Genomic DNA, 17,286 nt, shown 5'->3' with positions numbered 1-17,286 from the left:
CTAGCTCCAGACTACCTGCTGTGCGATTGGCCGGTGCTGAAGTCAGTGGAAAATCTACCCCTTCCTTTTCCTTTAAGTCTTGCTGTGCAGCGGAATGGGATTTTGTGTGTACGTGTGTGTACAGTACATACAGTATGTGTTTTTGTGCATGTATTCATACTGCACTCAGAAGTGTGTGTGTGTGCGTGCATGTACTGACTGACATAACCTTCTGTTCAATGTGTGAAAGCACAGGTTACCTCATCTGCCATGAAACAATACTGAAAAACTGAGGTCACCCTGAAGCCCAGTATTCATGGGAGGTGAGTCACAGCAACATCACTGATGAGATGATGTAAATACATTAAAAAAAACACATTAGTTCGAGAGAAAGAAAGAGCGTCACCATGATCTGAAGTGGGCTCCGTTGGACAGAAACTGAAAGCGCTGCGTCCACACAGGCTGCTGTGTGTGTCACTGCTTGAAAGGTTGTTGTTTTAGTTGAAAGGATCAAACCGTACTAAAGGAAGAATTACATTTTCTTCCCCCTAAACACAGTATGAATGGTCACCTTATAAATTCATGATAACAGAAATCGCGTAAACACAAATAATATCAATATTTCATGTCTTCGGTAGTCATTTCTAATGCTACTAATTTAATGTTATCTGATCATCTGCCTTTAGTCGGATAGTCTCAGCAAGATCTATGACTCACGGTTTCATGTAACCATCTAAACAGAAAACAAAAGCCAAGTCAAATGGCCAACAAGATAATGCTAAAACAATAATTAATTAAAGTAGAAGGGCTATATCTAATAATAAAGCTTAAACATCTCCAAGGGGACTGAGTGAGCGCTGTTTGCGTTTCATTCTAATTAAAGCAAGCAGAGCACCTGAATCATGTCCTGCCGAGATTAAGGATATGAGACGTCTAAGGTTAAGTAATTATTGTTTCTTATAATTACAAGTATGGGTGGGTAGTGAACCTTGATACTTTTATAATGCTTGCTGGGAACGGATTCAAATTTTGCTTTTGAATGTGGACACAGTGGAAATGTGTCACAAGCTGTTTGTTTCAGAGAAAAGATACTTAGAGTTGTTATTCCTAAATTTAGCAGTTTGAGATTATTTTAAAACAATAAATCTCTTTAAGACAACATTCAACATTTTGCGTATTTTGCCAAATGACAAAAATAAGTTTAGAGGTACTAGCACAAAGAAAAAAATCATTTCATTAAATCTGCACCTGTATGGAAGTAAAAAAAATGATATGTATATATCCAGCCCTCGTTGCAAGATTTGAGGTAGTTTATAGACGTTTATAGAAATAATGTGAAATAATGATTGCAATAGGGAGTTCCACTTAACTTAAAAATATATAACAAAATGAAGTAGAATCACATTTAAAAATAACACTGACTTTAGATGTACTTTAATAAAGAATAGGACAAATCAGAAAATAACCTTACAGGTACCACTGTTAATGTAAAAATACATCTGTGACTAAAAAAGGAAAGCTTTAAATTCTATGCAAAAACAAAGCTTTATTATGTATATATGTTACTGCATCTTGATCAGACACAACTTGTAGAGTCCCTGAGCCCATCAATGATTCACTGAAAAGAAACCGGTCTGTAATTCTTCATAAAAGCGTTGTTTTTCATGGCGTCTGTGTGTGTTTGTAAACATACGTGTGCATGTATGAGCTGAGTTTCTATGATGGCCCAGTGCTTACACGGATTGAGAAGGGACCAAACCTGTCTCTGCTCACTTTACACCCCAGCTCTACCGCCAGCCTGGCACTGAGAGTAATTTGCAGCTACGCTGGAGGAGATGAGACCACCGACTAACTGAGATCCAGTAGCTTTGATTGACTCAAAGCCAAGCAGGCCAGCACAGGCTCACCACACACACCAACACACACAGTTTGCTCTCAGCTGGAGCATATACACAGAAACCTCCACCTCTCCCTAACCACACAAACTCCCTCTCACTGTCACACGAACACACACAAAGCGGCGGCTCAACCAAGAGGTGTGAACACAAAATATCGGGTAAAAATTGGAAAGTGTCACACCAAGCTTAGTTGTGACTTGTGTGTAATTTGTTCTTCGTCGGCGCGACCAAAAATATCCATTCCCTGCTGTATATAGTCCACAACACCTCCAGAGCTCTGTTATATTTGTTTCTGTTCTCACATTCCACATTTCTTCTCGCAGCAGACGCCCCCTCTCTGCAGAACACAGGGAGAGCAGCTACTGTTTTCAATGAATGTACTACTCACGGTGGGAAATAATTCTGCTGTCCATTCATGAGACGCACAAGATGTTGAGATAGAAATCTATGCATAGGAAGGCTTTAAATAGCTGAGCAGTAAACATAAAGGGTGAGATATCAGTACTATATATAATCTAGGACTACAGGCTTTGTGGGAAAATGTCTATCAGACCCACTGTATATTCTACATTGCAACCTGCGAATTGCATTTCTTGAAATTGTGATTTCAATTTATAATCAATTAATTTTTCAGCCCTAATATATTTAAAGCTAATATTAAGAGGAAAATGCAAAGGCAAAATGTACAAAAAATAATTCAGCTCCTGTTGAATGACTGACTGGCAAGGCAACCCCATTTAAAGATATCCTGGCTTTGAAGGAACAGAACACAAAACAAAAACCTGAGCAGATTTACAGGGCTACAGAAGTTAAGTAGCAGTTTATCTGGATAATGCCTTAGTGAATAATAAAGATGACAGGACTTAACAGAAAGTGCAACAGGATGAAGTGAAATATTTGGCTTATGGATTGGATGTTGAGATGATACATGGTATTCAGAAAAATGGACAGCCATAGTGGAGGTCTATGTACGCCAGATCAGGTCTTATAGTTTTGTGATACTGCTGAACAAGCATAGCTAATCTGGTGAGCCTGTTGCTCTCCCTTGCAATGAGCAGCTGAGGCACATTTTCCGGACATAGGTGAAATATCAAAAGCATCGCTGCAGCCAGCTGAGGTGCTATAGTCCATTATTCTCCTAGTAGAAGAAGAAACCTGTCTGGTATAAGGCATCAGAGCAGTGCAGTCTCGTAACAGAGAGAATAATCTGTGTCCTGATTGAGTTTTTCTATTACAATGTTAAAGGCCTGCAAAAAATATGTTGCAACATTAAGGATTTGTCACATCAACCTGAATCAAATTCAATTGATGTTTGAGAATTGCAAAAGCCAGCTTAGTGTAAACAGTATTTGTGTATGTAAGAGGAAGAATCTAAATCCTGAAACCGTTGTACTGGACATGTAGTAAGTGTAAAAACACTGCCACCTACAGTAGAACCTACAGCAACCACAGAAATATATACACCGATCAGGCATAACATTATGACCACCTGCCAAAAAATTATGTTGGTCCCACTTTTGCTGTCAAAACAGTCCTGACCTGTCGAGGCATGGACTACACTAGACCCCTGAAGGTGTGCTGTAATATCTGGCACCAAGGTGTTAGCTGCAGATCCTTTAAGTCCTGTAAGTTGCAAAGTGGGGCCTCCATGGATTGGACTTGCTTATCCAGCACATCCCACAGATGTTTGATTGGATTGAGATCGGGGAATTTGGAGGCCAAGTCAACACCTCAAACCCACTGTTGCTCCTCAAACCATTCCTGAAACAGTTTTGCTTTGTGGCATGGCAAAATGTGCAAAAAAATGGCTGAAAGAGCAAGAGGGAATACCATTTCCATGAAAGGGTGTATATGGTCTGCAACAATGCCTACATAGGTGGTACGTGTCAAAGTAACAGCCACATGGATGGCAGAGCCCAAGGTTACCTAGCATAACATTGTACAAAGCATCACACTGTCTCCTCTGACTTCTGCCTTCTTCCCATAGTGCATCCTGGGGTCATGTGTTCCCCTGGTAAGCGACACACATGCACCCAACCACGTAATGAAAATGTTATTTATTAGACTAGACCACTTTCTTCCATTGTTCCATGGTCTAGTTCTGATGCTTATGTGCTCATTGTTGGTGCACAGGAGTCAGCATGTGTACCCTGACTGGTCTGCAGCTATATAGCCTCATACAAAACAAACTACAGTGCACTGTTTATTCTGACACCTTTCTATCAGAACCAGCATTAACTTCTTCAGCAATGTGAGCAACAGTAGTCCGGGTGTTGGACTGGACCACACGGGCCAGTATTGGCTCCCCACATGCATCAATGAGCCTTGGCCATGCATGACCCTGTCACTGATTCACCACTGTTCCTGATCACTGCAGACCAGGAACACGCCACAAGACCTGCAATTGTGGAGATGCTCTGACCCAGTCATCTAGCCATCAATATTTGGACATTGTCAAACTCACTCAAATCCTTACGCTTGTCCATTTTTCCTGTTCTAACACATCAACTTTGAGGACAAAATGTTGACTTGCTGCCTAATATATCCAACCTACTAACCAGTGTCATGTTATAGAGATAATCAGTGTTTTTCACGTCACCTGTCAGTGTTCTTAATGTTATGCCTGATTTGTATAGATCCACACAGGAACAAAAGGTGACATAGACTTTATTATTTTGGCATCACTGGGCAAAAAATCCACAATAATATTTCAACACATTGTAATTCTAATGGTCTGAGATGAAGCTAGACATCACCATGCATGATAGGAGACTTCAGCCAATTACAGCATTTTAAAGCCAGATCGGGTGAGAGAACATAGAAAACAACAAAGTCCACAGTGCAAATAGGACATGAAGGTGCAAAGATGTAAACATAGACCTTTCATGTCTGAATCCCCTGTGAAGCCACAAGTTATTACTTATTTTTTGAACATTTAGAGTGTGCGAACAGAGAGGAAAGCACTTGAGGACGAAGGTTATAAGTTCAAATTCTGATGTTATTCTTGAGGTGCACAACCTTTGACCACCATTAAAATCGGGTTGCAAAGAAAGCAGTCCAAACCTTTAAAGAAAGATTAAGTGAAATCAACAAGTACACTTTTGGGGCAAAATTATATCGATCCCCGAACATGTTATGAGCATAGAGAACAACATATAACCAGTTACTCGCCAGATGCCAGAATCAAGGATCAACAGATCAGATACAGATAAAGAGAGAAGTCTGAAGAGAGGTCTTGCCATCACTACAACATAATCTTTCAGGTATAAATCCCATCTCAAATCCTTTGTTCCCCCAAAGTTACCGCTGAAAATGTTCACACCTTGAAGAGGTACACTGATCAAACTTGACTACTAGCACACACTGTTCTGAAAGCAGAGTCAGAGGAAGACCAGCTGCTGATTTCAGAAACACTTACACCCACACAAAGGGTGGAAGTGTAGCCACGTCCTAAACTAGTACACCTTGATAAGAAGCCAGTGCAATAGGTACATCAAGAAAGACGTATTATTCCCAAAGACTATGTCAGAATTCTAAATTTAGAGATGAAAAAGTATGGAACAGGTGTGCTCATGGTGTATTTTGGCTACTGTGTGGATGTAGAATAACAACTATAGTGAACATGTGCTTAGGGGAAAACGGGTACATCACATTTGTTAACCTAATGTTCATGGTAATCAAGCAACTTTGAGAATATTGACATTCTGAAGTGACATTCATTATTTTGCCAGGTTATGCTAAAATCTGATCTTGGAATCATTACTGTGGAATGAAAAAGCAGGAAAAACCTTGTGCAGCTTTCACATGTAAAACGGGAACAGCTGTACATGGAGTCTGGGTGGTGATTTTCACAGAAATGTCTCTGGACATTAAATTCGGGAGAAATGAGGTGGTGATTTGGCTGTAATTTAACTCGATTTGTTTTTAGGGAATTCCATTTTATTGTTCTCTTCACTGATGAATTAAGGATTGTGCTGATCTCTGACAAATGAAAGTCTGCAGGCTACATACACAAAGTAACGTCTATGTGTGGGAGATGTAGTGACTGTATAACCTGTGATGTACGTGTACGAGTGTGTGTGTGTTGCTGGAGTGAGATACCAGGGTGGTTGGGCCTGTGGCTGTTGCCATGACAACCAGAGATAGCTGTGCTGGTGAGCAACGGCGAGCCGGAGCACGCTAGTTTTTTCCGTCTTTTCACTTTTAAATGAGGTGGATGCACAGGTCACGCACGTGATCGTGGCAACATCAGAGGTGAAACCTGTGCATTTGTGTAATTCCTTTGTCTGTCTGTCCTCCCTGCCTCTCCTCTTGGTCCGTCCCACCTCGTGTGACATCACAGTGTGTGACATCACCAGAGCCCAGAGCTGATCAGCATTCAGAGCGGCACAGCAGCCTCCCTCCACACACACACACACACACACTGGAGGCAACTGAGCATGCTCATACCAAAACTCCCTGCCTGCATGACGATGCTATCACTAACATGCATGGACAATACAATACAAACAGTCCCCTCTGTGCTGTGATGGCTAAATGCTAAAAGATGCATTATAGCACACAGTATAAAGAGCATCCAGGACAATCAAATATACCTGCAGAAGCACTGAGATCTTTCATCTCAAATAGTAAATACCATGTGCTGATAAATACAAGACAACATAACAGAGGAACAGGGAGCGTCACACACATACAGGAGGTTTAATTCAAATTACACTACACACATTAGAATCATTCTGTTCGTGGTAGTTTTTAAAGTTGTGCTGAACATCAATGCTGCTGAATGAATATATAGTGCAGTATGTTCCTTCAGAAACAATGTGCAATTTGCAATATTGTATATACCAGAGAAGGGTACAATTAAGCCACGCACACAAGATTTCTTTCTATTTCTACACTTCTTCTTGAAGATGGATAAATGGATGTGGAAGCATGGTCTGATGAAGACATGGTGCAGTCTAAAGCAATTTTCCTTAAAAAAGACCTCCCTTTCTAGCTTAATCTGTCACAAATTAATTCTCAACCAGCAGAAAACTCTATACATGAGTATCTGTAATAGTGCAACTTCCTGTTAAGTTTAGCAGTTTGGTATTGTCCTACAGATCATCAACACTGCACCACACATATATCACACTCAAACCAAAATGTAACAGCTCATCTTGATAAGCAATAAAACATACCAAGGTGAATTATGGGTAACAGCTTCTGCTTGACTGAATAATAATAAAGACTGTGCATTCTAGCAATAGTGCATTTGAAGTCTAAATAAAAAAAGCTAAAGCTGCATCAATACTTCCAACAGATGCTGCCATGAGCCAAAGTTCTACAAGCTGTAGGAAAAACTTTTTAGATGTTCTTACCTTGTTAGAAGCCATCTCACTGACTGAGTGTCTTGTCTGCAGCGTCTCCAGCTGGTCCAGGCACCAGTCCAGCTCCTCCAGGGTCTCAGTGGCCAGTTTCTGGTAGGCCTCCTCTGCAGGGGCAAGACAGGAGGGCAAGGGGTAAGTAAGCGCCCGCTTCAGAGGGCTAGTGGACGGTCCAGGCCCGGGGTCTCCCACCCCACAAACAGCTAAGCTGGGATACCCCGAGTAGACACATGGGCGACTCTTCATACTGGACAGGTGAGCCAGCTGTGAGGGCCTGGGAGCAGGGCCTTCTTGTCCTGTATCCTAACCCACAGATGAGCAATCACAGGTCAGCTGTAGCAAAGCTCACTGATTCCTTTAGAGAAAAAAAATCTCCAGTGCAGCTCTACAGTTCAAATCCTGTATTTGTCCTTCCAGGTTTAGCTCAGATACAATCCCTGGGAGCACAGATGTAGGTGACGGGTGGCAAACAGCCACCCCGAGTCAGTTCTGTGTGTCCAGATGTTTGTTAGCAATCAGGAGACAACAGCAGAGAATAAAGAGGTAACCCACAAAGCAATGGGAGCAACAGTAGAAAAACAGAAATGTCACACAGACAGACTCATTCAGTACCATACATACAGAGCACACTCAGGGATCTAGCTGGACAGGGTTGACTCTATCATTTATGAGAGAAGTACAATTCCAACCATGCAGCAAGATGAACAACAGTCTGCTTAGCAGGCCCATGTCTGCCATAGGAGGGATGGAGGGAAGACAGGGACGGTGGAAAGGAGGATCCAGTGAGAGGCTCAGAACCAGTCAAGATCCATGTCAATACTGTCCAGCACGGAACAAACACCAGATTGTTCACAGCATCTTGACATGGTTAAAAAAAATACAAAGACACCTCTCACACACACGCAAACGGACACACACATGCACACACACGCACACTCAGACAAGACGAAATGCTAACCATAACACATCATGATTTTGTCTCCTTTGCCTTTCTGCCAATAAAAACATCCATGGTATCCAGGAAGCAAAGGGTATAATCCAGCGCTGTGTGTGAGCTGGATAGTGTTTCCTATAGATGCTGTGAGTATAGGGGGTGGGCTGCTGTTGCTTCGGCGTCCCTGGTAGCCAAACGTGCTGCTCTCCCCAAGCTGTACCTAAAGCCTGAGAGGACTGCACTGTGGATGGGGAAGGGAGAGTGACAAAACATGGACTGGACTGCTAAAGGAGAGGAGCTGAGGCTGGGAGCTCCCTATACTGTGTGTGCATGCATGCTAATGTGTGTTGAGCATGCAAATACAAGGAGACAGACAGGTAAACAAACGGCAAATGGAAAAGACGGCAAGACTTTATCATCACGAGCTCTACATATCAGTATCACAGTATCCTTTTCTTTTGACTTGAAACTCAAGACATGACTCTCTGAAAGTCAGCCTATGTTAACAGAAAATGTCACCTTGTCAGAAGCCAATTAATATTGATGCCTTGACTAATTTGGGAAAGCACAGGCTTTTAATGCTCTGTGGCCTGTGATCTGACGGGGGTGGGGGTGGAGGGTCACTTTAGTTGTAATTCAGTTACACAGATAGAGAAAACAGCGGCAGATTAAAACACACAAGGACCAAATTTAATTCCATGACACCATATCAGCTTAGTATTTAGACTGTTTTAAAGCCTTTGGAGGAAAAAAACTGCACAGTCTTCACTTTCACTTAAATAACAAACATTGTCCTTTTCGCTTGTCTTTCCATTTGGGACAATTTATTTTTAAAAGTAAATCGTGGAAAGCTCATGTATTTTTTTAAGCTCCTGAATAAACATTGATAATGCAGTCGAAATTATGAATTATATTATTTGATTCTACACTATGTTTGGAAAAAAATGCACACTATTGTTGTTTCCATGCAAGTCTGTCTAGTGTACAAACCTGACTATACGTAAACCTTTTGTGTCTCCTCATATTCTCAACAAAATCCCCCCTCTCCCGCTTCATTGTCTTTGACAAATCTCTCCCTCCCTCCTTTCCTTTAGTCCCCTTCCTCTCCCACACTCATTTCCTCCACTGATCATCCTTCCTCCTGCCTCCTTTGTCTCTTTTGGCTCTCCCCTCTTTTCTTTCTCCAAGTCTCCCTGTCTCTCTCCCTGGTGTGGTGTCAGTGGCTGGGGTGCTACTCTTTCTGACAGCAACTGCACTGACGTCAATGACATTCTTCTCATGCTTAGTGCGACATCAGACACCGGCGCTCGGAGAGGCCACTCTGCTGCACAGACGCAGGGCTGCAGCCAAACTATGTACCGGAACAGCTTGATGGTGAAGTCGGACCGTGAGCGGGAAAAGATGAGAGGAGGAGTAGGAAGAGGGAACGGAGGCAAGATGCAGAGTTGAGGAGAAAGGAGCCAATGCACTTCTGCAGAAAAAACAATAAAGTGCCTAAAGTCAACTACTTAATTAAAGCTGTGTATGCTTTTTTAAATAATGCATCAGTACAAACTTAGCAATGGTAGGTAGTAAATGCTTTTATTTAGCAGCCACGATAGAATGCACTAATCTGCATGAATCATTTCACAACATAAAGCGGCAAATAATAATTATTTCCATTATCAATAGCTGCAAATGGACATCTTATGTGGAATTGACAGGAAAGTATTACTCAGTTTTACAAATTTATTAAGTTTACAATGTTATAAAAAAATAGAAAAGGGAGGTTTTCTTAAATTAGAAACGCTGGTCCCAGTTATTATTTTGGCTTTAAAGTATTACCAAAGTGTACCATCTAAGTATATGAAAAAATATCCATAAAATTTCAAATTCCATTTTTTAATCATGTTCAGTATTACACTGACTGTAATCTGGTCTATTTGTAACAGACATTAAAAAGTTTTTGTTCTTCTATGAGAACAATATTAGAAAATATCCATCTTTGATCAGCCCACTGTGAGAAGAACTGCTTGTGTCTCCAAAGCCCCATTAGTGTATGGTGGTTTGGTTTGAGTGTATTGGACTGTAAATGTTGAAAGAAAATTATCTTGACTGAAACTTTGGACCACGATTTGTCAGTGCGTTTTTCTTCCAGTCTAAAGTGGAATGATTAAGAATCAGCGTGCCTCTGTTTAGCTTTAACTAGCATCCATTCTTATCCTTAATAACTACTGTAAAAGGTCACAGAACATTTAAAAACGCTTTTTTTGATTTATGCCACTCTAAAATAGTTTATCGCAACGGTAAGACAATGTCAGATGACAGAAAAAATGTCTTCACATGCAGGAGAAAGGCACAGAAAGAAAAAGATAGAAAGACAAGCAGAAAAAGGGCAAAAAACACTAAATGCAAATCCACTTTTCTTGACCAGCATCTTCTACTTGACTGATTCAATGAGGTTCTGAGTCCCAAGATTGTCTTTCTCAGCAAGATGACTTCTTGCAGCATTGATAAGCCTTTACATTACAACCATCGGTCAATACCCTCAAATAATCATGCTCATGACTCATAGCTGGCACCAGTTTATGGCAGGGCCCATAATGGCCATCCGCCAGTATGATTCTGCTCTAAATATAGCACAGTGTCATTGGGTCCTCATATATAAACAGGATATACATCAGGAATGTGATTCTCAGTGAGAATGTTGGACTGCTAAGGATTACAGAACTCGCGTTTGGATCAAATCAGAGTTTTTGGTATCAGGACACAGATACGCATCAGCAACTGCTTGTAACAGAATTATGTCCATATGTCATATTGTGAGGGCTTAGGTTTGCAACCAATTCACAGTTCATGTTCTTGTTGAACCGTGGGTGTAGACCTGCATGGATCCTAGCTATGGCCCATTAGACTATAGATCTCTCTGAAATGGACAAAAAGCAAATTTGGATCATGAGTTCATATTTCTTCCACATCATTTTTTTTTAATTACTTACATGGATGCATGTGTTAATGTGATTCTTTGGGTGTCTATGTATAAGCATTCATGACAGTTTTGCTTTAAAACACACAGTGAAATTATTTATTAATGGTGGAGGTCATATTGTGTCTCCTGCAAACCCCAGCTAGGTTACAGCCACTGATACTGCTAAAAAGCAATGTGACTGTCAAGGGCAAGTCTATTCTAGCCATCTAATACTATCTCTGCCGTGTCATCCTCACAACAAAAACACTGAAAGTAGGCCAGACAGGCTGTGCAGTAAAGGCTGTCTGCAGCACATCAGAATATCCAAGTCTAGCAGGACTTGACTATATAGGACTATAATTACATATATATACACACACAATCCATTATGAAGCAGTGGCATGTCTGGGGTTAAGGATGACAGCTCTGTGGGACAAAGCTGGTGCCTAATCAACCAAATTTGATTTGTGGAATACAAAAACAAAGAGAAAACAAATGAAAGCAAACATTGAATATTTTTTCACAAGTGAACCACTTGTCTTGCCAAACTTCTGTAACTGCTACCAGTTATTCAAGAAACCAAATGTTTGTCAGTAATATTCTTCTGTATTAAACCAATTCTCTGCAGAATATGCTGCCCATATTTGCATTTTGACACTGTTGGATATTATGTTCATGTTCCTTGGCTCCCTGCATGGTATGTGTGTTTGCCAGGCCTTGATCATTACTATGCTAGCATCCTACAGCAGACAAAACATCACTTGAACAACAGCATCCTCTATATTTATTTAGTCTGATATTACAAAAATAATTTTTAAAAAGAATGTACAACTACTACAACCAATTACTTTTACAACTTGCTTTCAATTCTACTTTGCATTTACCAGCTGTACACAGACAACTACAACATGATGCGAACCATTAGTCTAAACTCTATCATGCTTTTAAGTGCTAAATAGGGGGACTTTTAAAGTCAAGTGTTACATTAAGCGTTTACTTCTACAATCCCAAATTCGACCCTTCACATTCAGTCACTCACAGACACAAGTGATCATGTCACTCTTCCATCCACTGCCCACATACATACCTGTGAAGGTGGTCTTGGTGATAGGTGGTGGGTTACACATGGGTGATCTCCTGGCATGGGGGAAACAAACACACACTGAGACATTTCCTTCCCAAAAAAGGACAATCACTTATTTACCTCAAATATATATATAGGTAAAGCTGTTCATGTGACTCTGCAGTAGGCAGCACCATTTCTTTTCACTTAGCACTATAGCTAATGGTAACTAAGCAAAGGATTGATACTGTTGTTGTAGTACTCAAAACGAACAACAGAGGGCAAGCACAGCACAGAGCACTGGACACGGTTCAGGCAGGTGCAGGATGTCAGTTCAAATCACTGAATAGAACATCTAAGTCATAAGGCGCTTGTGATCAGAAAACGTTATTGCTAGTCACTCCTTGAACTATAAACAGATTTAATTTCAGTTTCAAGAAAACTTGACAACTTACTTATTGGACGCTCTGTCTTGCTGAAGATTAGTTAATGCACCAAAGTTGTTTCGTACAGTTCTCAAGCTTGCAAGAACCTGTTGAGGGGTTATGATAGATCAGGACAGAATCTTGCAGTGTTCATCACATCATGACAATACAAAATACAAAGGCAATACAGCAGAAATGGAACAGTTCCTACCTGTGCAAATGGCGTTACAATCATATCGTCACCGTGACTGGAAGAAACAGAGAAAGTGAGGTTTATATTATATGCACAATTATCAAATAGTACATTGACATTCATCAACAGAAGGGCACGTTCATGCTCTGCAAAGGTCAAAGGGTGGGAGCGATGAGGGTGGTTACATCAGATTCATTTCAGTGTCTCTAGTGTGCTTCATCCTAATGACATGTTTACTCTATACATCACCTACCAGCTGAGGCCCTGCTTGACAACGTGTAACAGTTTGAGAAGAGTTTCAGGTTTCACCAAGTGACGTGGAAGGATTTGTGGGTGGACGTGTCTCAGTACATGTAAGGTAGTTGAGTGTATTCCATTTCCAGCATCTACCAAAACATTCCCATAGATAGAGCGCTGTAAAACACTCAAACTGTCTTTGCACCTGCTGTGTCGCTAACATACCATCACTCTTTCTCCACGTTCTTTTCCTCTTTTCCCACCATCCCTTCCCTGCCCAAAACTACATCCCCTGGGACTTAGGCAACTCCTATTTCATATTTTTATTGACGTTTATCCATCCAGGGAAATATCAGCTGAGCACGTATCTGAACTGCCTACACTGATGGTCATGCTACACTTTTACATGCTGTTCCACACATTGCTGGAGGTGGAGTTTAAGAGCCTTCCTTAAGGGTACCACAGTGGACATTGTGAAAGAAAAAAAAAAGAAATCCAGCCAGTAAACTTTGAGTCATAACCCTGCTGACTTCCCAGCCATGTGAACAGTGTCAACAGGTCCAGGTGACAGGAGTGTGTGTTAGTGTCACGGTGCCTCTCGAATGCTGCTCAGTTGTACAAAACCACAGCTATGCCATGCTATATGTACGGGGGCTGACATACCAGATACGAAAGTCAAAAGAGATGCAGGTTTGTCATGTGCTTCTAACACAAAACAAACAGAAGGTATTCAGAATGAAGATGATGGACAATATGTTCTGCGGGCGATGGAAAGGATCTTAACAGACAATAAAATAATGAATTAGATGAGGATCTAATTTGAGGTTTTAATTTTCTGTGCAGAATTTTCTTCACGAAATTTCTGGACTTCTTCTGGACTTAAGCAGTTACCTGATTAAATATTTCACAGGTCAGCTTGACTTGAAGCTTGACTGTGAAGCTGCATTAATTAGAAATACAGATGTTACAGTGACTGCTAGCTATCCAAAGATTTTCTTGTGTTTCTAATTCAGCAAGAATGAGACACACAGGTCTAATTAAAAGTTGTAATAATGGTTTTTAACATGGAAACTGGGTATTGGACATAGGTCAAGCAAGGATCATTAGTTTTAATACTACAGAGCAAAATGCAGCAGAAAAGAGGAAGTCTAAGGTTACAGTGAATGTTGTTACTCATCCTTTTGTGTATTTGTTTTTCTTTCAGGCAGGATCAAAATGCTATGTTTTCAATCAATATTTTTATTTCCTGTAGCACAAAGTGTACCGTACATGTAACTAGATAGCTACCTTTGTGTGGGAAATGAAGAATGTGCTGTCAACGTATACTCTGACCTAGAAGATGCCAGTCGGTTTGTATGTTATTAACATATCTGTAGTGTGCTGTGTTTTGTCCCCATGAGATATAAAATGCCAATTTGACACAATCTCAAACGCTGAACAATGCTTGTGGACAGTTTGTCACAGACCACTCTGTTTGTGCTACTGGTTATAGCTTGGAATAGATGTGACACGAAACAATCAGCTGCTGGTCATGCAGACTTCCCACCAGGTCCAAAGCAATCAGCATGGAAGCTTCAAGACCAGGTGCTATAAACATCCACGCGTGACACAGATTCAGAGAGACAGGAAAAGAAGATGAAAGTAGAACTGACCGCATTTGGCACAATAGGGAACATTTTGGTGCATTTTATGAGGATTCAGGTGGAAGCAAAAGACATTAAACACTCACATGTCACTGGCAATGGAGGAGTTTCGGGACATAGATTTAGGCGAGAGGTCGTAGTCGCTGTCAGAGCGGTACAGGAACGACTCTCTCCGTTGGCTGTGGACAAAATTGGCCTGCAGGATGAGGCCTGAGCCCGGGCTGGCCATGGGATCCAGGGGGCTTCGACCCGATGATGTGCCATTGTCCACATCAAAACTGCAAATGGAAAGAGAGAAACATACAGTGATCAGCATCTGAAAATGTACAGCTGGTAGCATTTTGTTTGGTGTTATAAGCAGAGCAAATGTCTCAGTGCAGAACTGTGATTGTATTTGACATGTCACACAACAGTTGTGAACATGCTGATCTCTATTGCTCTTTCAGTGGTAATGGAATTTTGTCAGAATCAGTTTCAATCAACAGTTTTTAAGTGCAATATAGAAAATCTGACTGCCATCAGAAATTAATAAATTAGCCAGTGACAGATTTTATGATGCAGCTCAACTCTCAATGCTTTAATAAATTACAGCCTTTATGCAAACATTAATTACATGTTAGTGATTTTAATGCCCTTATTCAAATATTGACCAAAACCAAATGAATACTGCTCCCTTGCAACATCATAGGCCTTTTTATGCATTATCTTAAGTTGATGTAAACTGGCTCCATGGTCATGAGCGGTGAATTTCGAAGCTAAATGACACGCCTACACTGTCGGTATATTGGATCAATACTGGCCTCCACACTTCTCATGTAGTGTCAGCTCTTGCAAAACTCCTCATTGGTTTGAGCTAATAAAATCTGGCTGATTAGTGGCAGATTAATAGACACATTTACAATGGTTACAACAAAAGCAGCAATATTCAAAGCCATTTACATATAACTTCAAGCCATAAAAACAGAGCCTCAGGAAACACAACTGCTCTAATAATGGCAGTCACACAACTGAAAGGCATCTCCAAACCAGTCACAATGAGCTCCTTAGTCTCCTGGGTGATTGTTCATCCAGGTGATGACTAACGCATATCACCAGGGATATGCCTGCCTCATCGCCAGGGCTACACCAAGCAATCCCATAATCCCATCTAGTGTGGATGCTAAGGGTCAGGGGGGGATTCCCCTCAGCGTGATACGTAATACACATGGGGATGATGTCCCCTTTGTATCATCATCAACACCCTCCTCACTATGGAAACAGCCACACATTTATTCCAACATTGTTTACAGCGTGACACTAGTATGGGACATTCTGCTCGCATTAGCATCTTCCTGCCGGTGTGTTTATGCATGAATATGCATGTAGAGCAAAGAGTGCTCAAGAACAGAGTGAACATTGTGAGCGCACATACATATATGTGTGCTTGTACAGCGTAGAAAGCACGTCCCATTACCAAATCATTCATTGTCATTACACAATGAGAAATAACTATTCTATCGTACTCTGCCTGCAGTCTGTCTTAAGCGTGCATCTTTTCTTCAAGGTATTTTACATCCGTAGCAACAGATGATTCACCGACTTAACAGGTGCAAGTTATTACGATTTCAATCCTGAACTCCAAAACCCACTGACAGGCTTGAAAGACTACATGTCTTGGGACAAAAAAGACGAAATGTCACAAGTTGTTACAGCTGGAAACTATAAAAATTGAAAGAATCATGTTATGTTCAAGCTTCTGACACTCATTGTGTGTGCTTTTTTGTTGGGACTGTTTAATCAAATCTGAGCTAAAAATTGTGATATTTTATCAAAAGAACTATATTCTATGTGACTCATTTAGATATTCACCGAAAATACATATTTTTTTCTTAATGGATTCTGTGAAAATACAAAAGACTCTACATCGATAGCACATAGAGTCACCATATATTTTCTAGTACTGTTAACAGCTGGGGAAAATGCTGCATATGTTGATTCTAGGCTCTTTCAATTGTTAAACTAAATCATCCAAGAAAATCATTCTATTTGCGTTATCCTGCATAAAATACATTTATAGGTTGTCTCTACTTCTTGCCATGGTTGTGGTGTCTTCATAGATGTGCAAGACTTCATATCAAAGTAAAAATGTGACAGGAGCGAAAACAGGGTAAAAGGTGCTTGGTGGTTGGAGGCTTAAATAGTGTTTAGCAAGTTTAGTTTTTTGATGCGCGAGGAGGAAGAAGTCATTATGCCGACTCTTCCTCCCCCTGGGCGATATCGCTGACACAGTCCAAGTCTCAGTTTTACACCCCCAGCTTCAACCATGTATTATGGATGTGCTCGTTCTCTCCCACCCTCTTTCCCATCACATCCATCTGTTCTAATCAGTGTGTCAATTACATTTATTTAATGCACAGTATATAGATCACATGCAAGTGCACAGCAAGGACCAAAATAAAGCAACAGACCAAATTCAATGAAAAAAGGAGTCAAAACTCTATAGTATCTCAAGCAGTCAGAAACAAGAAGTTATCTTTGTGTATCTGAATGTCTCAACAGCCACAATGATACACAGGACATGCCAGACATATTTTCCACAACAATTAAATGGCTAAACGAGGC

The 17,286-nt window shown here is 40.8% G+C and overlaps 1 protein-coding gene across 5 annotated transcripts in view; it reads right to left on the bottom strand.

Annotated features, from left to right (window-relative positions):
- The window catches only part of pde4d (phosphodiesterase 4D, cAMP-specific), a 175,946-nt gene that overhangs the window by 9,605 nt on the left and 149,055 nt on the right, over positions 1-17,286 (bottom strand). For all 5 annotated transcript variants that reach the window (XM_051950510.1, XM_051950509.1, XM_051950511.1 and 2 more), the window contains 5 exons: positions 14,772-14,963; positions 12,824-12,860; positions 12,643-12,719; positions 12,212-12,261; positions 7,238-7,350 (listed from right to left, as the gene is read on the bottom strand). In XM_051950510.1, the coding sequence (XP_051806470.1) occupies positions 7,238-7,350; positions 12,212-12,261; positions 12,643-12,719; positions 12,824-12,860; positions 14,772-14,963 (469 nt within the window). The remainder of the gene's footprint in view (positions 1-7,237; positions 7,351-12,211; positions 12,262-12,642; positions 12,720-12,823; positions 12,861-14,771; positions 14,964-17,286) is intronic.

Source organism: Acanthochromis polyacanthus, chromosome 7 (genome assembly GCF_021347895.1).
Source record: "Acanthochromis polyacanthus isolate Apoly-LR-REF ecotype Palm Island chromosome 7, KAUST_Apoly_ChrSc, whole genome shotgun sequence".
Classification (NCBI taxonomy): Eukaryota; Metazoa; Chordata; class Actinopteri; family Pomacentridae; genus Acanthochromis; species Acanthochromis polyacanthus.
Note: the sequence above shows the minus strand (reverse complement) of the source record. Positions and strands in the feature narration are given on the sequence as shown.